Below are 26559 nucleotides of genomic sequence, written 5' to 3' on the forward strand. Positions count from 1 at the left end.
GTTGACGAGGGGTACGAACGTGTTGCGAGCTTGTTTTAGGTCTGGTTGTGGGCTCGAAAAGTTGATGTAAAAACGGGTTGGGTATCTTTTCCAGCATTCCGACTTCCACTTTTGAAGATTTAGTGACTTCGACCCAAAGTCCGGCTTCAACTTCAATTCGAGATCTTCGAAATGACTCGACTTTACTGACAATGACTCCAACAAGGTTCAAAACCTCGAAAACGAAAACGAGCTTTTCAAAAATATCTGACTTCATCGACTCCAACTTTAACAACAGCTCCAATACAAATTTGTTGAAATTAGTCTACTCTGACTCTGACATTGATTCCGATTCCAATTTCAGATTCGAAAAATCTAGTACTCTGGTTTTGTATCTGACTCAGACTCAGACTCTGACAACAACTCTGACTCTGACTTTAACACCCACCAACTCCAACTGCAGATTCTGAAGACTCTGGCTCTGACTTTGACGCTGATTCTTGGCCCGACTCTGACAACAATTCTGACTCTGAACTCGGATTCTGAATCTGACTCTGATTCACACTTAGAATCTGAACTCAGACTCAGATTCTGACTCTGACCCTGACTCTGACCCTGATTCTGAGACTGACTTCGACTCTGGTTCTGACTCTGACTCTGACTTCGACTCTGTTTCTGACTCTATCTCTGAACCTGCATCTGGTTCCGACTCTGACTCGGATTCTGAATCTGACTCTGATTCACACTCAGAATTTTAACTCAGACTCAGAATCTGACTCTGATTCTGAGACTGACTTCGACTCTGGTTCTGACTCTGATTTTGACTCTGTTTCTGACTCTATCTCTAAATCTGCAAATCTGATTCTGACTCTATCTCTGAATCTGCAACTGGTTCCGACTCCGATTCCACATTCTGAAGATTTAGTGACTCTGGCTCTGACTCTGAATCTGACTCCAACTCTGACTCTGACTCTTATTCTGAATCTGTCTACAATTCTAAATCTGACTCACACTCAGACTTCGACAATGGATCTGACTCTGACTCTGAATCTGGCCTCAGATTCTGACTTCGACAATGGTTTTGACTCTGAATCAGAACTCAGACTATGACTCTGACTATAACTCTTACTCTGACTATGACTCTTACTCTGACTCTGTCTCTGTTTTTGACTCTGACTCTGACTCTTACTCTGAATTCGTTTCTGGTTCTGACGCTGACTCTGAATCTGACTCTGACTTCGATTCCAACTTCTGAAGATTTAGTGACTCTTGCTCTGGCTCTGACTCTGAATTTGACTCCGGCTCTGACATCAACTCTGACTCTGATTCCGACTTTGACTTTCTGAAGATGTAGCAACTTCGGCTTTCCAAACTTTTCGACTCTGACTCTGGCTCCAAAACCCTGTTATCGTGATTTCGTCAACCATGGTTCCATTGAAGACCAAGTACTGAGTTGAACTCGGTCAAAGTGCTGTCAGTAGAAAGTGCTACGTGACTCCATCAGTTACGCTCGCGGTCGAAAACAAACATGTGTAAAAAACTTTCAAATTACACCCTTATCCAGAGAACCACTACTTCTTTGTTTACGTTCGACGCTGATGGCGCTTCACCCTCTCTGTCTCACTCACTGTCCTTGTCTCCCGCGAAACCCAAATAACGTCCACGCCGCTGAGGGCCCGTCATATAATTTATCGACCTTTCTGTCTGTCCCGCGCGCGTAACCCTTTTGCGGAGGAGTCGTCGTCGTCGTCGTCGCTGGCAATGCTTCAAAATCTAATTTTCTACTCTCCAACTCGCACACCCCGACATGTGTGATGGTGGCGGCCATAATAGTACGCCACCACCATCATCATCGTCATCAAACCGTCATCGCGCGATCATCGGAGAATGGCCGCGTCAAAACAAAAACAACACATTAGTGTGTGGCGATGTGTTGGTGCGCGCGATCAAAGTTGGCCTCGGCGAAGCCGTGGGGAGCTGCTCTCCCCGCCGTGGCCTCCTTCGACCACCATTGAAGAGAACAGACCGACGAGACGGCCGGGCAAAATATGTCGGCCGAGGTGAATGAGTTTGCGCTCGGGTTTTTGTGGGGTTCGGGTTTTGAGAGCGGGAGAGGGATATTCAGAGGGAGATTGCGTGCGTGCGAGCGAGAAGAAAGAATAATATTTGTGTTTTTGTTGTGGCGCTTATACAATCGGGTGTGAGGAGCTTGGGGTTACCCGATCGTTGGCTGGGCGTTCGGTTCGTGATGTAACGGACTGGTGTCGGGTAGGTGGTCGGTTTTGGGACGAATCTGTCAAAGAGGTAGGCAATTTCGAATCATAATCTTTATGACACTACCGCAAGGGGTGGAAACTCAAGGTAAAGCCTACTTTGATCCACCATTTTGTTGCTCCGTTCAGCGTGCCCTTTACCCGATGCCTGTGAGAGCTAGCCCGGGCAGCCGTTCGGGCCGGGCTGCGTTCGGGTGCGCTAAAAACGTACGACCCGAGCCCGTCGACGCTCAGTCGGCTGTAGACGTTCGAGACAATAGCATCGGGTCGTCGCTGTTCGCTCTGTGCTCTCCCTGTACATAAAGCAAAGTAACTAGTGCGCAGAAGGCATACATAACATACAAAAAAAGTTCAACTGTACATAAAGCAAAGAGTTTCACACACATTCTACCTGCCGCCGTCTGCCGTTCGTGGAGAGCAAAACACAAACACACAAGTATATAAGCAGAAGCAGCAGCCGGAGCAGTGGATACAAGGCAAAGCAAAGGGGGAAATACAGAAAAAAAATAACAAGAGCGAACGGGTTTCGTTCAGAAGTGATATCGTAATCTGTGAAGTTATACTACTAAGTGGAGAATCAGAAGAGTTAGCCGATACCCTGCGTTTTGGCTACTTCATTGGGAGATTGTCGCCAAAAATCTACACAACCGAAGAAGCGTTAGCGCAACGCCTACTGCAGATCAGAAGCAAAGTGGTTGCAAGAAGTGTCGTCGCCCACGCCGAGGAGAGTCCTGCTCAAAACAAAACACACAACTTGGAGCAGACGCCCACGACGAAGTCGTGTGTAGGAGTTGCGAAAGCGAAGAGAAGCGTGAAGAGTTAGCGAGGCTAATCGATACGGAAGTTCACCTTTCACCAGCGACTGGTGGATCAATCCGGGGGAAGAAGAAGAAGCGAAGCAGCACCCGTTAGACCGTCGATCTCGCGCGAGTGTGATTGTGGTGAATCGTGCCGTAACGGTACACAGCGCAGCTTGAACCGCCGTTACGCGCAGAGTTTGGAAAGTTTCGGTTGAAGTGATTGTGGTTAGTTCCGGAAGCCCGAGTACGCGTCAACGTTGCAATAATTGAACACAACGAGCAGCTCGTACAACCTCCGGTGGTGGTTGCCGAAATTCGTGGTAGCAGCAGCGGAAGCAGAAGCCCAACGATGCCGAGCAAGCAGGCCAACGACGTGCTAGCGGTCGAAGAGCTGGTCCATGAAATCCGCGAAAACCTCCGCCTGAAAGCCAAACCCGCCCACCAGCCAACGCGAAGCTCGCGGCCCTCGCCGTACCACATACCGTGCCGGTCCTGGTCGGAACCGGCGGTATGCGGCGGCCAGGGCGAGAAGCGCTCCTTCCACAAGTCCTGCAAGAAGCAAGAGGAGGAAGCGATAGAGGACCCGTACGAGTTCCTGCAGACGCTGCTGAAGAACAACAACCTGGTGAAGGAGGCCGTGCGGAGGTTACAGCATGGGCTGTCGCCCAAGCAGCGGTACTTCTACGAGAGTGACGGCGAGGAGTCCCGGTCACCGATCGTGGTGATGTGTCAGCTAGAGTCCTAAGTTATCCTATACACAAATCTGTAATTTTATTCTTACCGATAAGTTAAACACTACTACTACTACCGTGTAGAGTTGAGAATGAATGCTAGCTGAGAGTGCGGTGCGTTGGATTCGGCAAAACGAAACTTCAGCCCCCGGGGGTGTGTGGAAATCGTACGGCACAGCCCTCTCAAGAAACGCTGAGCGTACGAGCGTGCAAACGTGGATGAGTTTTCTGTATAAAAAAGTAATTTATTTATTGTAGATCAACCAATTCAGAATCGCCGAAGAAATTTATTATAAAGGGAAGTTTAGCTTTTTTCGTTATCCTCGCGAGTGAAAGTGTCGATCAATGTGAGCAATTTTCCCCTCGAGAAACAAACCCCCCACCCATCACGTAGTCCGCGATTTATTTATAAAATCGTCCGATCCAAGGAGCCCGTGTTTAGGGGGGCCAACTCTACAAAATCGATAACGTCAGACACGCACACCACCACAGCGGGTGGTCCGGGGTGTTGTCCTGGGGTTTTTCATTCTTTCACCTCGCGGACTAGTATTGGTGCGCTAGTACAGCCGAACCCCATTCAAATATGTCTGCTGACCTTTGAGCGCGCGTACGCGCGACGAGACATGTCAGTGTGTGTGTGCGTTCGGGCGAAAAAAAGATGATGCAATACTAGAGCGTCCGGTAATCGCGAATTCTTGACACTAATTGGATAACGTGACCGCGATAACGATCGAGAAACAGAACGAGTTGAACTCGGCGTTATCGACGGGGGGAGTTCGAGATTTCTCGAAATTCGCTGACGCGATCCAAGTAGGCGCGTTTGCATGTGTTCGTGAGCAAAATAGTAGTACTCGCCGTCGTCGTCGTCGCCTGCTGCGAGTGTATTGCGCGCATTCACAAAACACAGAGTCGCGCTCAAAACATTCAAAATGGCCGCCGTTTATTTACGTTTATAAATACGAAATGAAAACATGTCGAGAGGAATCGCTGAAGAGGATGGGAAATTGCTCATCTGTGATCGTGTCGAGGCAAGAAAGTGTAAGGAAAAAAGCTAAACGGTTCGGGTTTGTTTTGCGAACGTTTTTCTTTTCAGTTGCAATTTTTATCACACAAACACACACAGTCGTAGAATGGCGCAAAGTAAAAGTCGTTGCGGCCCAGTTTAAATTTTTTTAACGAACGTTCTAGAAGAAGTTTTAAGCTTGGTTTGACGCCCCCTTTAGATTAAGGATAATACATTTTAGGAGTAGCATTTCGTTTCACCTCGTCGTAGATAAAGTTTGACGTTTGTCACTGGATTAAAAAAGCATCCATCATAAGGACTTCGAAATTGTTCGTTGCTTTCGTTTTTAATTTATTTATTCGAGCAGAATGTTATTCACTATATTTTAATGGTTAAAATACTACAAACAAAACAAACAAAAAACTACATAAATCGTACAGGAGGTAATACAAACCTGTGGCTGTGCTTTCTCCTTTTTCAAAAGACTGATAATAAGCTTATAGAGATGCCCTGTTTTCGTTTCGTTTTCGTCTGTTCCTTCGCGGCAAAACGATCTGTTTCAATTTGAAAAATATTGCGAGTTTCGAAAAAATCTTGCACTTTTATTCCAATTGGAACTGCGCCAAGCAGCGGACGAAAATATTTGAGTTAGGGACAGAAAAGGGAAAACAATCAAGCTTAAAACTTTGGCCAACCCCCAATCAGTTCGCAAAACATTCACCGAATGGAATTAACAACATCATTTCCCCACCCTTGAACAAAACTGAAAAAAAATCACACGCGAAAATAGACTACAAAACTCATCGAAATGTGTGCTTGTAAATTTTTGCACGAGTTGTTTAGATAGGCTTCTAATAGAATATTACAATTTCAAAATTTTCTCTACCGTGTATTGAAAGTTTTTACTCTAACTCTCACACAAACACACACACACACATACCTGTAAACACGTTTATAAACATATAGTTGTTTCTCTGTCCAAAGGCAAAAATTTCGAATTCCCCTTTTCGTCTCAAAACTAAACGAAGCAAAAAAAAATCAATAAACAAAAACGACACTCTACCCAATTAGACTGTTTAGGAATATGAAACAACCTTTAACAAGTATGTAAAAACTAGAAATCTGTAAATTAAACGTGTATCTCACTATTTTCCTGCTAAAAAATGTTAAACCCAACTAACTAAACTTTCTTTTCCTTCTGATTTATCGATCGTTTTATTTGATAGATTCAATTTAACACACAATTACATACATATATACCAAGTATACTGGCAATTTGTTTTGCGTTTTCTTCTGTTATTCTATTTTTAAACTTATTATTTTTCTCAAAAAGCCTTTGCTCAGTTTTTTCTTATCGTAGAGGAAATGAAGCACAGAGGAAAATTGCAAGCAAACATCCAACTGAGACACAACACATTACAATCCGTTTTAGGATTTTCCCCCCGAAGGTTAGAAAGTTTATTAAACCAAACACCCGATTTTTCCAAATTATTTCTGTCCACATTTCAACACACGCTTAACAAGAAAACCCTACAAAATGTGTTTTTTACGTTATTTTTTGGTCGATGTGTTCTTAAGCCGCTTAAGATTATTTGTATTTCTTTTCTGTTGAAAAGTAGCGCAGCGTAAAATACTCTTCGGAATTGTAGGGCAGCAAAAAATCCCACACGCACGAAATTATCGTTTTGCAAAAAAAAAACAAAATACACGCAAAAAGAAAATTAAACAAATCCAACACCACATTTCGTCTCCGGAGATCCATTCTCAACCCCCCGAGTCCCGCAAATAGAGTCCTAAAATATGCTAACGTACGCTTACTCCAATCATTTTGTCGATTGTGTGTTTTCCGTTTGTTTTTCTTTTTTTCCGTGTAGAGTTTTGCTTTTCCGTGGTAGCGAACGCGACAACACACAACTCGATTCAAGTATGAGAAAATCAGAAGAAGAATAAATCCTTTGAAAGAATGATTTAGAATAGATCTTTTAATCTCTGTGTGTAGTTGTAAACGAATTAATAACAGTGAAGGAGGAGGAAGAAGAAAAAAACGATGAAAAATCCCAAAAAGCCATTTATGCAGTTTTCAAACTTTAAAACAAAACAAATCTAGATGTGAAAGCATGCAAAACAAAACAACAGATTAAGAAAGGAGAGAAGGTGAAGAAAACAAGTTATAACACAACTCAAATTCCGTTCCGTCAAAAAAGCAAAACACACAAGATTTATCGTGTAAGATGTTCGCAGATAAACAGCAGAGAGAAAAAAACATCATAAACATTAAAACCCGTTATAAAGTAGAGCAAAAAACAGCAACAACAAAACAGTGTATAGTTCAACCGTTAGTCTCTTTCTACTCAAGAAAAAACAACAACAAGTAAGAAGATAAAAAGAAGCTAGATAACAGCTCCCGAATGGTGGTAAATAGTGGTAAACATGTAGGCTAGTTTGGTATTTATCGAAAGCAAAAGTAATAAAAAATATAGATAACTTTTGAAAAGTTATTCAAAACAATGCATTTAATTACCATCTTTGACAGCGCAGTAGGCATGGAAGTAAAACGAAAATGTCCATCAATGGAACGCAAAGACACTCTTACACACAAACACCCACACGCCACACATCCTTACACCAACACTGGAAAAAAAAATCACACAAACATTTATTTTTCGGGCAAAACGAGTATGAGCGGCTAGAACGGCGCTGAGCAAAACAAAAAGAAGAAAAAAAACTGTTTCTGTTTTTTAACAATTTTACAACAGCAACAATAACAATGTTCCTTGGTACCTAATTAATTAATATCATATAAAAGTAAACTTAACAACTATTGCAAAACAAATTTAAGATTATTAGTAACGAAATAAGCGCAGCAAAAAAAAACACAACAATTATGCGTGCATGTGTAAAAAAATCAACTTAAAATGCAAGTTACATTTAAAACATCCATTAGCAAAAACAGGGTAGTTCTGTGACAGACACACCTACACCGACACTGACATTTGAAACATTTGGGACGACACGGCGAACAGATCCGGCATCTGTTTGCAGTGAATTTCGCTCTGTTTTCTTTTGTAAATAGTCGCAGCTTTAAGGGACATGAAAAAAACAAACACAAATCAAACAAATATTAGGCAAATCAATTTCTGACTCCGATTCGGAAATTTAAAACTTAAAAAATAGACAAACAAAAACAATACTTCAAAAACACGAAAACAAGAAAAAACAACGGTTGCATTAACAACAAAAAAAGTAATGTAGAAGAAATTTGGTCGTGGCAAGACTCGAAAGGCTATTTTAGAAGGAAATGCAAAAGAATAATAACAATTAACGAGACATGTTTCGTTACAAACGTCACACTGGAGTGTAAACAAACACAATTTCGACATTATGAGAGAAAGTGTGTACGTGTTGTTTTCTACCCCCTCCTCATTTACCTATTAGGAATTGGATTTTGAGTGACTTTTATCCGAATATTTTGCAACTTTTGAACACACTGAACAAAAAACCCAACACAAAAAACACACACACATCCTCATCCAAACCCGAGTTGTGTAGGACGAATTGTAAAGTAGTTGAAAATGACCGATGGGCAAAAAAAGAAATAAAAAGAAAAAATCTGTAAAATCCAAAAAATAAACTGTAATAACATTTAAGGAACTCCCTGTTGTAAAGGAAATAAAATATGAAAAATGAAACAAACAAAAAAACACTGAAATAAAAATTAGTGCATAACTAATGATGAAAAATAAGCTCGCTCACGATGTGTCACTCTGTTGTTTATTGTTCCGAAATCCCCTCTGTCAAACTGTCTTCCCCGGTGCGTGCGTGTGGCAGCCATTTTGTTTGTGATTTATATGCTCCCCTATTCGTTTTTTGCTCCACTTACCCGTCTTAAGACTCGTGAAATTAATGCGTCAGATGATTTTGTTGGATCAACCCTCGTCGTCGCTTTTTCTTGGTTTTTTCCGTCTTGCCTTTCTCTCTCTGTGTTCCGTTGCCAAGGGGGTTTGTTTTTGTTGTTGTTTTGGTACGCACCGGACGGACGGATGCGATGGCCTACGTGCGATATGTTGTTGTTGTAGTTGTGTTTTCCAGTTTCCGTCGAGTCTAGCAAGGGGTGTAAAACGAGTTTTGCAAACGAAATGAGGTTTCTCGTATCATCGGCTTCGACGTGGTGTGGTTGTTGGCAACCTGTACTAGTTGAGCTGACGTAGATTGTTGAGGAAAGTTAAATAGTTTTGTAATTGGCTTGAATTGGAGCAAGTAGAGAAACTTTGAATTGTTTTATTGAAATTTTCATGTTGATTGATGATATTCTTTCATTTTATTGCTTAAAACAGATCATTATTTTTTTTGTTTTCATTTCTTTTTATTTAATTCGTTGTTTATGCATTACTTGTGTGAAATTAATATTGTAAGCTGAGATGTAGACTACCTTTCAACAGCAGATTAATTCAAAGTTGGGAACAGAGTTTGCAGGAAAAAAGAGTCCCTTGAAGGCACGAAAAACTATATCGGTTTTGATGTATGCGTACAATCTATACTCGATTATCCGAAGCGAAATTTTTCCAAGTCCTTCAGATAATGGAGTCCGGACTGTATTAAAGATCTCATGATCTAGTTTTGTTTTGTTTTTTCTTAAAGTGAGATAAACCTATGAACTTTGTTCATTTGGTTTTAGCTTTTTTTCTATTGTATATGTTTTTTTCTAATCGACATTATTGCTGGATATTTTTGATATCAAAATAGACAAAATGTGATGAAATCTGGAATTAATTTTTTTTTTAATTTCGTGCTTATTCAACGAAATAGTTTACGAAAGTTTGATTTTATTTGAAATTTGGTTATTTAGTTATAGCAAATGGTTAACTAAATTTAAGAAATTGCTAAAATTAAAAAATCAGCAATATTTATCCACATCAGTCAAATATTGAAAAAAGTATCAAATTTGATACTAAAAAATATGTTGATTTGTGTTTCACTTTGCATAAATTAATTAATAACAAGATTGTTCATCTATTTGCTAGAATTTTGCAAATTTTCTCAAGATTGTTTATTTTGTACCGTCAGTAAGGGTGACTATGGGTCAAAAAACGATAAACCTCTCGTAATTTCTTAGTAACAAAAACAATTTAAATAACATCGAAAATCTTTCAACGTAGATTTGTTCTTAGATAGTTTACTAACATTTTCCCAAAATATGGTGGATTTTGATGAACACTACCTTAAATGCCAATAGTTTGAAAATTGACCCAATCTCACCCCTTAGAAGGGGTGACATTGGGTCAAATGAAACTAAAATGATACTCAAATACGTCGATATGGTAAAAACAAGTCATCCAACAGTGTTTCTTGTTCTAGGGAATCGTATTGACATGCTACAATGTTTGAAGCGGAGATTTTCAAACATTTGGGCAGTTTTCGAGCAATTTCAACAAAAATATTGAAAAAGGATTTTTCGAGAGGTCATTTTTGGCCAAAAACGTACCTCAACTTTAGACAGCTGCTAAAATGACAGGATTTGTTCTAGGAACGATTTTTTCAGCGAAGTGATCTTAAGATGTCCCTTACACAACCCCTTTAACAGAATTCAGTTTCATTGAGAATAACCTGAAAAATGGTAAAATCCGTAAAAAATCACTTTGACCCAATCTCACCCCCCAGACCCAATGTCACCCCCACTGACGGTAGTGTATGTCATAAGAAGCCATTTTGCATCATCAGTTTTTTTTCCTCACCGTTTCATACAGTTTTGATGGCTGATAGATACACGGAAAGAAATGCCCGATCCCTCGAAATCCTTAAAGCCTTTTTCAGTTATAGATTTTTTATTTATTTTAAGGGACTCAAAAGGCATTTTTGGCTAGAAAGGTGCAAAATCTTGTATCAGAGTTAAACATTTTGTACAAAAATACCAAAATGAATATTTTTAGAGTGTATTTCAAAAAATATTAAGAAAACATTTAAAAAAAATTAAGAGAATTTTCATGAATTTTATATAATATTACACAAATTTTGAAAAATATTAGCGATTTTTAAAGAATTTTGAAAAAATGTATGGAATTTCATAGAATTTTGAAAAATTTATGAGATTTTTTCAAAATTTTAGAAAATTTTGAAAAAATAGAGAATTTTAAAATTTTGTAATATTATGTTGATTTTTTTTAATTAAACGAATATTCGAAATTATTGGAAATTTTCAGAGAATTTTTGGAAAATTTTAAAAAAAATTGGAGAATTTCCAATTTTTTTGAGTTTTTTGGTAAAGTTTCAGAAAATTTTCAAGACTTTGGAAAATTTAAGAGAACTTTTGAAAATTTTAGAGAATTTTTGAAAATTTTGATGAATTTAATAACATTTTGAAAAAATTAAGAGAATATATTTTTTTTTTTAATTTTAGATAATTTTGGAAAACTTGAAGGATTTTTGGTAATTTTTTGAATGTTTAAAACATTTCGGAATTTCGGAAAAAAAAAATTTGTTTTAATTTTTGAGAATTTTGGAAAATTTTAAAGAATTTAAAGAATTTAATAGAATTTTGAAGATTTTTATAGAATTTTGAAAAATTCAAGAAAATCATAAAAAATTCAATGATTTTTTTTTTAATTCTACGGAATTTAGAATATTTTAAAGATTTTTCAAAATTTTGGGAGAATTTTGAAGAATTGGACAATTTTAGATAATTTTGAAAAATTTTATAGATTTTTAGAGAAATTTGGAAAAAAAATTAGAGAATTTTAATGAATTTTAAAAATTTAATGGAATTTTATAAAATTTTGAAAAATTTATGAAATTTTTGAGAATTTTTATTTTTTTAAATTTTACAAAAAATTGAATATTAGCATTAGCATTAGCATTAGCATTTGGAGGACGTCCCACCACCGGAAGGCTCCACAACGCTTATCCCACTGTTTGGTGTGGTTGTGTTAGACTCATCCGGAACAATAATCCAACACGGGAGATACCATGTCTTCATCTTTTGATGAGTGTGTAATACAACCCAGGGCATAAGGGGGTCCTGGCCGGGTCCAAGCTATCCTCAGGGATGGGAAGGATCGTTAGTAAACACCTAACTAAAGTGCGCAAGGACCCCCTACGTCACCTTAGTGGTATAGATGTTTGTAGGGAGGTTTTGGACTCAATGTTAGTAGGAGAGGTAGAACCCTAGGATACACCTCGAAAGGCATTGCGGGTTGGTTGTAACAGTATTCCAAATTCCAATCTTTGCTCACCAAGTCGTCATGGCCTAGTGGTTAGCATTTTTGCTTACCAATCCAAAGGACGGGGGGATCGAACCCCGCCTCGGGTGACTTTGGTTTTTCGTTCATATTCATCATTTCAAATTTCTGTGTTCTTAACTTTCTCGTTGGGAGCAGATGGGAATTGAACCCAGAACCATTCGCTTACAAAGCAAACACCGTAACCAGTCAGCCACGGCCGCTCCAATTTTACAAAAATTTGAATATTTTAAAGAATTTTGGAAAATTTTGGGTAATTTCAAAGAATTTTTAAGTATTTTAAACAATTTTAGAGAATTTTGGAAAAAAATTAGAGAACTTTAAAGAATTTAAAAGAATTTCATAGAATTTTGGAAATGTTTAGAAAATTTCAGAGATTTTTTGAAAATTTAAGAGAATTTTATAAAACATTAGAGAGTTTTGAAATAAATAGAGAATTTTAGACAATTTTTCTAAATTTCAATTTTAAAAAATTAAGCGAGTATTTGAGATTTTTGGAAAATTTTAAAGAATTTCGCAGAATTTCTAACAATTGAGCGATGTTTGTAAAATTTCAGAAAATTTTCAAGATTTTTGGAAAATTTAAAAAAAAATGGAAAAATATGGAGTTTTGAAAAATTTAAGAGAATTTCCATGAATTTTATAGAATTTTAGAGACTTTTGAAAAATTCAAGAGAATTTAAGAGAATATCGGGTTTTTTTCTTGAATTTTAGAGAATTTTGGAAAACTTGAATGATTTTTGGATTTTTTTAGAATTTAAAGAAAAATTGGAAAATTTTAGATTTTTTGTTAGAATTTTAGAGAATTTTTGGAAATTTTAAAGAATCTTGAAGAATTTTATTGAATTTTGAATAACTTAAAAGAATTTTTCATAAAGAATTTTTTAGAATATTTTAAAATTTTACAGAATTGAAAATATTTTAATGATTTTTGAGATTTTTTTGAGATATTTAAAGAATTTTGGATAATTTTAGAGAATTTAAAAAAATTAAGTATTATTAATTACATTTTGATAGATTAGAGGAAAAAAAAAAGAAAAATAAGTCAAGAACAACACAAGGCATGAAATTTTTAAATTAATCAATTATGTGTGTGCAATATTTATTTTGCAATTTTTTAATCCTGAATTGAAAAAATCAGCTTTTATAAATAAAGTAAACTGCAGAAAACGCGATCGATTTGGCACTTTTTACGTTCATAAAGTTAGTAAAAACAGATCAAGATTATTTTGTATTTCTAATTTTTGTGTATTTCCTAAATTTTGCAAGATGTAAAAAAAATGAAAATCATATATATTGACCTAATAAATGCAAAAAATCGTTGATTTCACATTGTAACTTTAATTTGTAGAAATATCAGCTTTTAGAACTGGAATCCGATTTTCTCAGAACTTATAAAAATGCAAATTGCAATTACATATCAAATCAGTCCATCACACCACAAACGAACAAACAAAAAAACCTATTTCCAGCAAGGTTCCACTCTACAAAGCCAAACCTCCTCCAATCAAACCTTCATGATTCATTCACCAGCTCGAGCAGCAGCAGTCGGTTCAGTACCGTATCGTACACCCTTGGGCATTCGGGTGGTGATAACAAACCATCCACTTCTCTCTATATATGCTGAGCGAACCCATTTTCCCGTTCGATACTCAACGGTGAAAATCACACGCCGGATACGGACCGACCATGTACACACCATCTGTTGTGGCGTGCCATGCCCGGATGACGACGACCCACGGTCGGTTGGTGGCATTTTTCCCAATCGGCTGTTTGTTTTGGTTTAGTTCCCTCTTTCTATCTTGCTTTCGACGGATTTCCCTCGAACTATGTCGATCAGTTATGTTTCTGTTAGTTTGGTTCATTGTCTTGAATTGATTTGGAAAGGTTTTTAAATGAAAAAGAACTTTTTTTTATTGTTTCAAGCTTGGAAAAAACTTTTCAAGCTTTTAACAAATTTCAGATAATTGACCACAATTCTGATAGGTAGATACATCGCCCTACATCATCCAAATATGGTCCTATCCCTGGTTGGATTGACCAGTTGGTTTGGTACAGACCGTGCCGGATTTTCCCTCCGGTTTTTTGTTCCCACTCATCGACGACCAGCAGCCGGTTGTGGTCGAACTATGTTCCGATCTCGACAGCTCGACCTAAAAGCGACGATCTAAAAAGTGAGAAAAGCAGCATTTCACATATTTCTCAGCTCCGGATGTCAACGCGATGTTCATCGTTTCAAGCTTCAGTTTTGTTTCCAGCGACGGAAATAGGAGCATCTGTGCCTATTTTGGACCTAAACGTAGTTTCTTCGAATTTGAGAGCAAGCTCCAAGATTTCCTCGAACTTTTTTGTGCAATTTTGAATCTTAGAGTTTCCAAAATAACAAAGATGGGAACAACTTCCACCCCCTCCATCCGAGGTGGAAGGAAAAGCCAAACGCGCTAAATTGTGTTCGCTCGACAGGATGGAAAATTCGATTAGGGCCACGACACGACACTACAGGCTTTCTGTTGCTTTCCAGCGAGAAGAAGCGTCCGTTGTAAATAAGGCTCGACGTTTTCTTTATGTGTGAATTAGATACATATATTTCAGGGCGCTCCCGGAGATCTCCTATATCGGGACGGAACTGCGGTGAATGGGCGCGAAAAAGGGAAAAGAGCAGACGACCTTGAAAGAAATTTCGAAGCCGTTTTTGAGGGGTCTTTTGCTGAATTAGGGGATGAAATTCTTTTTCTTTTTTTTCGACGTGATTCAAAGAACTTTTGGGAGCGCTTTCTCATTGAAATGGAATAGCGTTGGCAGAAATTTATTTCAATTCAGGTAAAGCGATTGGGAAATGTAATGTTTGCTTGGGAGAATGAAAAGTTTCCTTCAGAGGATTCGCGAATCGACAGCAGCTTGATGAATAATATAATTTTTCCCTTTTTTGTGCGTTTTGCTTCTTGGAAGCCGTTTTGGATATGACAACAATAAATCAACAATTTAAGACAACAATTCTTTTTGATCATAAGCATATTTGCTCAAATTGTTTTAAATGTTCTTTGTCCTAAATAACTAAACAAGCCTTAGCATGTTTGTTTTGCAAGAATGATCAAAAAATACGGTACTTTTTCATAAGAAAACATTTTTACTCTCTACAGCTCATTTTAGTAACAGTGTTTTACTAATAATTTTCCAAAAATTTAAATTTATCGAAAAATTTTAAGTAATTTTACTATTTCTTCTTGGCATGTTTAATTACACCAATTAAAATTTCATCCGGCTCCCAATTCAGTAATACATGACAAGAAAAAAGCGAAAAATTATCTGGGCAGCAAGGTATGGATTTATGTGTTCCGAGTAACGTTTATTAGAGACAAATTGAAATATTGATATTTTTTTGAGTAGAACTAATTTTGACTAGTTTAACAAATTCATAAAAAAACGTAATATTGAATGTATGAAAAATTGTATGAACAAACTAATGATGCAAAATGGCTTTTGGGCATACCGAAGGCACCAAAAAGTTTCAGCCGGATTAAAAATACAAAAAAATGAATGAGCGAAATCTCAGAGAATTGCTCATAATTTTTCAGGATGTTTTACACAATACAACTAAAAATGAAAAGGATTCTGAGATATGATTTAAAAAAAATAAAAACCATGATATCAAGCTCAAAAAATAAATAAATAAAAATTTGCTCATTAAAAAATTGCCTTCTGTAAAAGACGCCGTAATTTTACGATAGTGTTTAATCTTCAACTCTTTTCCTCATTTAAAAAAAGGTTCTGCAAGGAAAAAAGGAAATTTAATTCTAGCGAAATCAATAATTGTTGAAAATTTAGCACAATTGCGAAATAAACTATCAAAAAACATAACTTTATCGAACTCAAAATAGTTGTTTATGCAACAAGTTGCGAAAACAAGATTTTTCAGCACGAGTCGTACATTTATCTAACGAATTTTACCGAGTTGGATAAATACGACGAGTGCTGAAAAAATCATGTTTTGCAGCGAGTTGTTCACAACTTTTTTTTTTTTGCAATTGCGACAAACGCTTTTTGAAAGGAATTTTATGTCAATCATTCATATGTTGAGTAAATTCACTGCTCAAAATAAAACAATATTGAAAAATGTTACTTTTCGATACAAGTGTTGAAAAGTTCAACTTTTCAACACCCATTTCAGTGCAGTAGGACTTTTCAGCACTGGTATTAAAAGGTATTGATTTTCAAATATGTTATTTTTAGTAGATAAAGGTAGGCCGTTTCGTTTCTCCAGAAGGACAGGAAAAGTTGACAATTTCACAGCGGAATTGCAAAAGTATTGAGCAATTCCAAGTCGAATAGGAGTCGGTTGTACCCGACCCTCTCTGATTTCAATGAAACTTTGTAGACATGTCTGGATTTTTTTTTTTTTTTTGAAAAGGTCCAATAAACCAAATTTTCCAGTTTTTGCTTTTGGTGTTTTTGAAACCGCCTTGAGTCAGGGATATTTAAGAACACCCAAAAGCAAAAACTGAAAATTTGGTTTATTGAACCTTTTCAAAAAAACTCCAGATGTTATCCTACGCTTATATAAGCCATTTTTATGTATATGGAGCCAGTTACACTCTAGAATGACATTTGAGAAAAGCGTAAGTGTTTTAAATATTTTTGTGTTTCGTAATTTAAATATTTCTGATCTTGAAGCCGTAGCATCGTATAAAAAAGTTATCTAAGACAAACTTGTAGGAAATTCAACGGGATTTCCGAAAAAAATACACTGAAAGAAAAAAACACGCCACTTTCATGAGATTTTTTGATGTTTAAGTTTAAAAGTCAAATTCGAAGGTGAGTCCACAATTTTTTTTTTTTGTTCAAAATTTGTGTGAAAATAACCTAAGATGTTTCAAAAAGACTCACGAAAAATGCAGGATGGAGCAACTCACCTAAAAAAATACAAAAATCATTAACTGAAACTGTTTTTTTTTCAATAGTGCTCTAAATATCAAAATTTTCAAAATCGAACACGAGAGTCGATTTCCCGGACCATTTTACTTAAAAGTCTTCATATTGACCTTAGTCCTAAGTCCAATCCTTGTGAAGTGACAGCTGTTTTGAAAATAAAAATGTTGAAAAAATAGGTTTTCCCGGGCAGACGGTAATAACAAAATTAATGCCATTTCAATAACAAATATTGTTAAAATAACAGAAAGTGTCATGGAATCTTCTTGAAAAATCCATTTTTGCATAAGGGTTTCATAACAGTTTATGTTATCATAACAAAATTTGTTATTGGTCTGATATTGGTTGAAAGCTAAAACAACTTTGAAATAACATTTTTTTGTTATGGAAGAATACCGGAAACTGTTATTGGGATGATCGGATTAGTTGTTAAAATAACAAAAAATAATAACAAAGATTTGTTCGAAAATAACTAAAAATTTTATTAGTCTGTTATTACAATAACAATCCAATAAAAAAAATCATAACGTCGAATAACAAATCTTGTTATAAATAACATAAAATGATATTGGCCTAGTACTTTTAAATATCAAAAAATGTTATTCTCAAGTTATTTCCGTCTGCTCGGGTTTTGATGGTTTTTGGCAATTTCTATATGACAGACTTGATTTTTCATCCTCGAAAATATTTTTACCGAAAAGCTCGTCCAATTTCCCATAAGTTTGTCTTTAACCACATTTCAATTGGATGTATGGGCTTACAGATATAAGCTAATTACATTGCTCATAACTGAAAAAATAATATTTTTTCAGTGTAGTATAGTAACAGTTCTAGTAAATGATTTTTGTTTTTTAGGTGAGTTGCTCCATCCTGCATTTTTCGTAAGTCTTTTTGTAACATCTTAGGCTATTTTCACAAAAATTTTGAACGAAAAAAAATCATGGGCTCACCTTCAAATTTGACTTTCAAACATAAAAATCTAAAAATCTCATGAAAGTGGCATGTTTTTTTCTTCAGTGTATTTTTTTTTTTGAAAGCCCCGTCAAATTTCCTACAAGTTTGTCTTAGGCGCCGATAAGGAAAATAAATGCGTCAGGAATGTGCCGAATGACACATTACCATTCATTTGTCCTTTTGGTCGACTCCTCACGATCAACGGGGGAATTGGGGGAGGGATGTGATGATTGGATACCCTATAGAGATGCCTTAGAACTAAGACGACCTCCAAGATATCCGGATTGGGAAGGGGAAAGGGATTGATGGGATACTTTACCGACGAATGAAGTAGTGGGCAAAGGCATGTATTTTGTCAATAAATCGTTCAAATAAAAAAAAACTGAAATGCATTACTTTTAGAAACAAATGCTGAAAAGTTCAACTTTTAAGCATTTGTTTTGAAAAGGGTTATTATTCGATTTTGTTATTTTTGGTAGGAAAAGTAAGAAGTTTCACGACGGAATTGCAACATTTTAGACCTTCCACTGTTTATCGCTCAAAAGTCCTTGTCTTTATCATTAATCCCTTCCAACAAATTCTCTTGCATTTGCACAAGCTTTTCCTTTTCATTCCACTTCAGCTGAACATAACCTCGGCATACATAAAACAGTGGTGTGTAAGGATAGGTGCGAGGAGGGGGAGATCACACAATTGGATACATCAATCACGATGAACACCAGGTGATGTTGCGTTGGTGTGTACGTACTTCTCGTGGCGTGGGTGGACCACACAGTCACACACCCATACTATTACGTACTGAGAATCCTTGCACAGCATCAGAAGAGATTGAAATAAGGGGGGAGGGAGGGTTGAACCACCCTCCTCCGCCTCCGCACAAACACTCTCAAACAAAGTGTGAAAGAGTCGCATAGTACATTCAGAATCCAGATCATCCGTGGAGCACAAGGCTGTGAAACTAAGGTTAGAGCAGCTTGCAAACAACAATGTCGAACCTAAACTTCCACAGTCTTTGATTGTGGGGGTGTGTAACTTTGTCTGTGTGCACGGAGTAATGCCAGGCCGCCACTCCAAATATGGAAACACGAGCCGGAGCTCGTATATTTTCAGAGCTCTCCCGGTTCGAGAAACTTCCATTCAGCTTTCGTTGTCCTTCTGGGCTGGGATTTGCAGAACGGGGGTGGTGGAGGTTGTTGAGTTACAAACGAGGGGAAGGAAACTGGAGCAAGCTCCACTTGCAGTCTCGTTGTCCCACGGCAGCAGCAGTGATGGAAGCTTGAGTAAACCACCCACGGTTGGAGAAACTGAACTTTGAACTTTTTTTTGCTGCAACTCGTTTGCTCTTGCTTTTTTCTCTGTTTTAACAATCCATAAAACATTTGCTGGGCCCGAGCGAAAGGGGAGCAGGTGAGTGGTAACACAGTTTGCTAAATTTGTGAAACATGCTTTGTTATTTGTTTTTCGATTCTTCGAAATGACTTCATTTTGCAATTGCTAAATTTGAAGATTTTTTTTTAATCTTTGTTAAAAATACATTTGTCAAATTTGTGTTTTTGGTTAGTGAAAACAATATTTTTAATAACAAATTTTGTTTTTGATGAAAAGTTAAATTCATGTAATAACATTTTTATGCTCTTAGTTGATATTATTTCTTGTATGTTACTATTGCACTATTGAGCATGTAAGTTAGTTTTATCAAACAATGTTCTTAAAACTTATCAAGTTTTTTTCTTAAGACACTTACTTAGCAGTTTAAGTAGATTTTCTACCGGCATAAATGCACTTCGCTACACTTTGCCCTGCTCCATCGTTCTTGCTGTCTAATGGTGCAAATAATACCGGAGAAAATCTGTCCTCTCTTAAGATGGGGGGAAAAGAGAAAAGCTATAGAACGCTACAAAATTAGTTTTCCTTGGCACGGAAGGCAGCCAGGTGATGTTTATCGACCTTTCCAGGCTGGCAGGTTGGCATTTACTTTTCTTGTGCTGCTGTACATTTTCCATTTTCCATTTTTTCCATAAACAAGCGGGTGGCAGGAGGGGGCAGTAACGGTAACAGCACTTACCAACAGGTACTTCATTAAATATTAATTTATGCGTTTTAATTTCCCTACTTTTTTATTGAACTTGAGGCCAAGAGGGGAGATATTGTGGTTATGTTGGTGGAAATCAGGGCTTCCAGGTGGTATGTTTGAGGGCAAAGTTTCCCCGCAGATCAATAACATTGTTGTGTTGCTTTAAAAAAAATCGTGTTATTTTGCGACAAAATCATTAAACTCAACAGTACAACTGCATCTAAAATTAGAGGAAGCTATGAGGACGGTCAAGTAACGAGCAAAACAAAACACAACAATACGGATGTCTGACAGTGTTGTTGTTGTTAAGGTTGGGTGCATATGAAATGAAAACGACTGACTTGAGCGTACGTGCGCCCGGGTTGTTTGAAGTGCTCTTCTTTGGCTTAAGGGGCAGCATCTCCCCCAGCACCCTCCACTCGTATGTCAATGAACATGAAACAAATGAGACTTCACCAACGGACGGATGTTTGCTCCATTGGAGAGATAATACGCAAAACTAGGACGCACCGTAAGGATGCTTGGAAGGAGATGACAGTGTTGCAGTTCTTGGAAGTTGTATTGTGCTGTTGAGAAGCTATTGTGGATCCTTTGTTTAGTTTGCATTGCCATGTACTAGAAGGTTATTTGTTGATCATTCTCAAAAAAGATAAATAGTAATGAATTACTCAACTCTATTTTGATTCTTGAAAGCTCAGTCTGGTATATTTTCCGAAATTTCATTGAACAGAACGTGATTTATGAATGTCCCACTTAAAGTTAATTAAATTCGATAATTTGATATTAATCCTATGGTATAGCTGCATATAAAATTGTGCGAAATGTTTTTAAAAAACTTAAGACCTTAAGAACAAAATTAAAATAAAGTTAAAAGAGAGAAATTTCTTTCAAAGTCAATCCACCAGCAAGGTACGAAAACAGTACAACATTTGAAAACTTTTATAAAAACCTAAATTAAAATATTGCTGATTTTTTCTTTTAAAATACTCCCAATAAATACTTTGAAAGTGAAAAAAGAAGCGCCAAAATAATACGTCAAATAATACGTCCTTGAACGTGCAAAAATCCGGAAACTACTGTTGTAATTTATAATTGAATTCAATAGAAGTTATATTTATAGCGCTCTATGATTACGTCCTAGAGCTTCGGTGTCTTAAGCAGAGTTTCTCACAAAAATCAGGCTACATTTTAGTACTTAAATGTAGTTACATTTTTTCAGATTTGGTGGTGCTGAAATCTAACTCTTTTCAATTAAACTAATCTACTAAGTTATAGTTGAATTTTAATTGATAAATTTTAATTTTTGAAAATAGAAGTTAAAGCCGGCGTGCACTTCATCAAAATATCAAATTTTCTTGTTAAGTTCAAATTTTATTTTACATTTAAAAAACAAGAAAAAAAACAATCTTTTGACATAATTTAAATTTTTACAAATCATAACTCGGTCAAAAATTGTTTGCTGAGCTATATTTTGAAGATGGAATATTTGTCTGATAAACATTTTAAAATAATCTGAATGTGTTTTTGATTAATTAACTTTTTTTGTGATAAAGTGCAAATAAAAAAATAATATCATTTGCTCTAGAATAGGTTGGGGCAAAATCTGGTACCGTAGATGTGTTTTTTTTTGGAAAAAAATGTCGAAAATATTGTCAAACCAAACATAAAAAATAATTTGGTAGATGCAAAATTTGATTTGCAAACGAAAATGACAAACAAAACAATTGTGGTTTGGTTGAGCGTTTTAGCACAATGCATTACTGTGAATATTAAGAGACGAGTTGTTCCTTTTAATGCCGCTATATATTTTTAATATCTTGACAGATACGTATTTCGTCTACTACTTGCAGACTTCATCAGTGTTTTGTTGTCGAGAACAGAACACTGATGAAGTCTGCAAGTAGTAGACGAAATACGTATCTGTCAAGATATTAAAATATATAGCGGAATTAAAAGGAACAACTCGTCTCTTTGTATTCACAACAAACAAAACAAGGTAAAATTTTTCGAAAAATGTTCAGTTTATGGTGGTTTGGAGATTTTTGAAAGGCTGAAAAAATGTCTTACTATATTCTCTGTTAGTCTATTTTAATCGCATGGTTGCTGAGATAAAGCTTCTTAAAATATAAATTCCACCAATGTTTCATGTCTTAAAATAAAAAAATGAATCTTTATCTGTATCTGGCTGATTTTCAGAAATATCAGCAGTACGATCAAAAAATCAAAAGAAATAAATGTAGAAAACTGTTTAGGCTTTTCGAAAATATATATTTTATTTGTATGTTTTTCTTTTCTGAAATACTTTTAAATTATAAAAAACTGAACCTTTTTTAAAATCACCTTAAAATGCTCACAACATGAAAACGATGTTCTTTATAAATAAAATGCGGCAAATGACATCGAAAATCTTTTATCGAAGAATTGTTCTTAGATAGTTTATTACCATTTTCCCAAAATATGGTGTAATTGGTGTAAAATATGGTGTAACTTGATGAACTCTACCCTAACTGCCAATCGTTTGATAATAGACCAAATGGGTCAAATGAAACTAAAATTAAGCTCAAATACAACGATATGGTATAACCAAGCCTTCCAACAGTGTTTTTTTTTTTTTTTGAGGGAATCGTATTGACATGTTGAAAATGTTTGAAAAGAGATTTTCTAACATTTAGGTGCTGTTCGAGTAATTCTAAAAAATATTAAAAATGATTTTTCGAGGGGATGTTTTTGGCCAATAACGTACCTCAAATTTAGACATTTGTTGCATGAACGAAATTTTTCAGCTAAGTTAAGATGTCCCCTACACAACCCTTTTACCAGAATTTAGTTTTATTGAGAAGAACTTGAGAAACTGTAAAATTTGTAAAAAAAAATCATTATGACTCAATCTCACCCCCTCCACACCCAACGTCACCCTAATTGAAGGTAAAAGTAATTTGCGATTGCAAATTGGATTTTGCATCTAAACACTTTTTTTAATTTTTTTTGAACAGGGGTAATTCTTCGTCAACTCACACAGCAAATGCCCCGACCCCTCTTCAATTTGCGTGAAACTTTGTCCTAAGGGGTAACTTTTGTTCCTGATCACGAATCCGAGGTCCGTTTTTTGATATCTCGTGACGGAGGGGTGGTACGACCCCTTACATTTTTGAAAATGCGAAAAAAGAGGGTTTTTTCAATAATTTGCAGCCTGAAACGGTGATGAGATAGACATTTGGTGTCAAAGGGACTTTTATGTAAAATTAGACGCCCGATTGGATGGCGTACTCAGAATTCCGAAAAAAAACGTATTTCTCATCGAAAAAAAACATTTAAAAAGTTTCAAAACTTCTGCCATTTTCCGTTATTTAACTGTAAAAAATTATGGAACATGTCATTTTAAGGGACATTTAATGTGCTTTTCAAATCATTATTGACACAGAAGGGTCATTTTTTCATTCAGAACAAAATTGTTCATTTTAAAATTTCGTGTTTTCTCTAACTTTGCAGGGTTATTTTTTAGAGTGTAACAATGTTCTACAAAGTTGTAGAGCAGACAATTACAAAAAAAATAATATATATTAGGGGTTTGCTTATAAACATCACGAGTTATCCCGATTTTACGAAAAAAAGTTTTGAAAAAGTTACTTTTTGCGTTTCTCTTTGTCGCGGGTGACCATGAACGGCCATGATCAACGACGACCAACATTTTCAAAACTTTTTTTTCGTAAAATCGCGATAACTCTTGATGTTTTAAAGCAAACCCCTTATGTCTATATATTAAATTTGTTGTAATTGTCTGCTCTACAACTTTGTACAACATTGTTACACCCTAAAAAATAACCCTGCAAAGTTAGAAAAAACACGATATTTTAAAATGAAAAAAAAAATTCTAAATGAAAAAAATACCCTTCTGGGTCAATGTAAATTCAAAAAGAACATTAAATTTCCCATAAAATGACATGTTCCAAAATTTTCTACAGTCAAGTAACGGAAAATGGAATAATTTTTAAAACTTTTTTAAGTGTTTCTTTCGATGAAAAATACGTTTTTCGGAATTCTGAGTACTTCATCAAATCGGGCGTCTAATTTTACATAAAAGTCCCTTAGACACCAAATTTCTATCTCATCACTGTTTCAGGCTGCAAATTATTGAAAAACACCTCTTTTTTCGCATGTTCAAAAATGGAAGGATTTGTACAGCCTTTCCGTCACGAGATATCATAAAACGGACCTCGGATTCGTGATTAGGGACCAAAGTTACCCCTTAGAACAAAGTTTCACGCAAATCGAAGAGGGGTCGGGGCAGCTGCTGTGTGAGTTGGCGGAGAATTACCCATGGACAAAGCTTCACTCAAAAAAAAAATTATATAAAATTGAATTTTATCGAAAAAAATGAAATTCTACAGAACTAGTCGTTACAAATTTCAAGGTTATAACTCTCATCCTAACATGGACGCCTTCATCGACCATATCACCTTGTAGAAATCTAATTGATACCCTAAAGGTATTCCAATTTCGCCCAACCCCGCATCCCAGAACCATACAAAACATGTCGAACATATAGATTGCTTGTTTATAAATTGAACGACTCCGCCGTAACTTTTCATCATTGAAGCCCCGGTTCCTGCCACGATATCCCGCCGGGGCTTCCAATAAAAATTCGCCAAAACACTGTTGCGGCATCACTTACCCAATCAATTTGTATATTGATATGAAATTAATCTTCCATAATATAAAAATAAACCCCTCGCCCCCGCCACCTGCCTAACCCACACCTTCTTCACGGAGTCCATTATCCGGGCCATGTTCCACGACGAAAACAACGCTCCCGCTCGTGTGTGTATGTGTGAAGTATATAAGCTCTTCCTGACCTCTTCTCCAGCCTCCAGCAGGGGGCAGAGGGTGGTGCTGGTGGAAAATCCCGATACAAACTTGGAGTCAACAGTCGGGTGTAAAAACAAACGAACCTCCTCGCCAAACAGTGTTCAGGGAGGGTAGTGTGAGGTCAAAACACGCCGAGAAGTTACTCACACAAACCGAAGAGAGTGAGCTTTTCACTAATACCAACGTACTTTACGGGGAAAACAGGACGAGACTCCTCGTAAAAGGAAACTTTATGTAACTTTGATTTTTTTTCAACATTATTTTACGATTTCAAATTCATTTTAAATGCCTAAATAGCACTTTTTGAAGAATTATAATTTTTTTTGTTGGTCAAAGTCACCCCACATCGCAACAACCCAACTGCAGAGACCGCTCTCGCTGTGCGCATGTGCCAACGTTGTTGCTGATTCTGCGGCATTGAGGACCCCCCGCCAGCCCACTTTTGGCCCCAAAGAGTGGCTGCCGCAGCCTCCGTGAAAATTGGGTGGCGTGGGTGTGGAAGATCAGAGGAACGTGGAAAAGGCGGCGGTGACGTGGCCAAAACAGAGCAACAGTATACTACACAACTTGAAAAAGAAAGAGCAGGAAGAGGAGGGATCTGCTGAGATTTGAAAGTTTTGCAGCAAAATGTATTTTAATGAGCTGGATGCGTTTGGGGGATGAATATTTAATTGAATGAGCGCGCTGTTGTGCTGCGGTGTTTTTCATTGATGAATCGCGCCGTGGGAGAGGGATGAGCGGTGATTATCGTTTATTGACGAAGTTTTTCGATTTTAAGCATCATTGGCGTTATTTTTGAAATTGTGCTGATTAAGACGTGATAGCAACATAATACTTTTTTTTGCTTATTAAAGTTTCATATAAAAGAGCTCTAAATGTTTTTAATAAAGCTTGTAACAAGTACCGCAAACCGGAGTGACTTTGATAGGATTTCTTATAATTTTTCAAATGATGTTCAACCGGTAAGACTTTATTCATGATTTATATTTTTAAAACATGTACTGGGATTGATTACACAATGCATTTTTTTTCAAAAAAGTTTTTTTTAATAATGCTACAAAAAACAGCTTCATTAATTTGTTTTATTTATAAAGCTTTGATAGTCACTGTGATTCTTACAAATTTCCACCTAAAAGTTAGGTAATTGAATTGATACTGCAAATTGATCCTTAGTGAAGTTTATTTTAATGTTTCGTTTGAAATATTGATAATATAATATTTGCTGAATCAAGTTTATTAACTTTGAAGAAAATTTATATGAATTAAAATAAATAAAAATTGAAAAAAAAAATAAATAAAAATCTTCAACCCTTCAATGTCATCCCGGTTTAAGGTCCTAAATCATCAAACAAAATAAACGCAAAAATACATTTGGAAAACAGGTCAATTCCAGCATTTTTTTATACATTTCATAATCAAATTTATTATTAACCACGGTTTAGCCATTTTAGATATTATAAAGTTTAAATCAGGTTATTATTTTTGTTCACATTTTTGGTTTAATTCATGAGACTATATTCGTTGTTCGTTTGTTGACTGTTAGCAAAATATAACAAATCTTGGTTTGCAATCAATCCTAGCAGGTTTGCAATACAACAAAATCACTTTTCGATCTACTTACGAATAAAAAAAAATCAAATATTGTTTTCAATTATCTACCTCGTTCAACATTTAAATTGAATTAAAAATAATAAAATTCTGTTTTTAAAAGAAAAATGCAA

At 36.1% G+C, this 26559-nt stretch overlaps 2 protein-coding genes across 2 annotated transcripts in view; both read left to right on the forward strand.

Annotated features, from left to right (window-relative positions):
* LOC6048552 (xaa-Pro dipeptidase) overlaps positions 1 to 26559 on the forward strand; it is a 150564-nt gene that overhangs the window by 50925 nt on the left and 73080 nt on the right. The window lies entirely within an intron of this gene.
* On the forward strand, positions 2462 to 8487 carry LOC119767697. Its single transcript, XM_038256927.1, has one exon. It carries the CDS (start codon positions 3402 to 3404, stop codon positions 3795 to 3797), a length of 396 nt encoding a protein of 131 aa, XP_038112855.1. The 5' UTR covers positions 2462 to 3401; the 3' UTR covers positions 3798 to 8487.

The sequence above is a fragment of the Culex quinquefasciatus genome, chromosome 2, assembly GCF_015732765.1.
Source record: "Culex quinquefasciatus strain JHB chromosome 2, VPISU_Cqui_1.0_pri_paternal, whole genome shotgun sequence".
Taxonomy (NCBI): domain Eukaryota; kingdom Metazoa; phylum Arthropoda; class Insecta; order Diptera; family Culicidae; genus Culex; species Culex quinquefasciatus.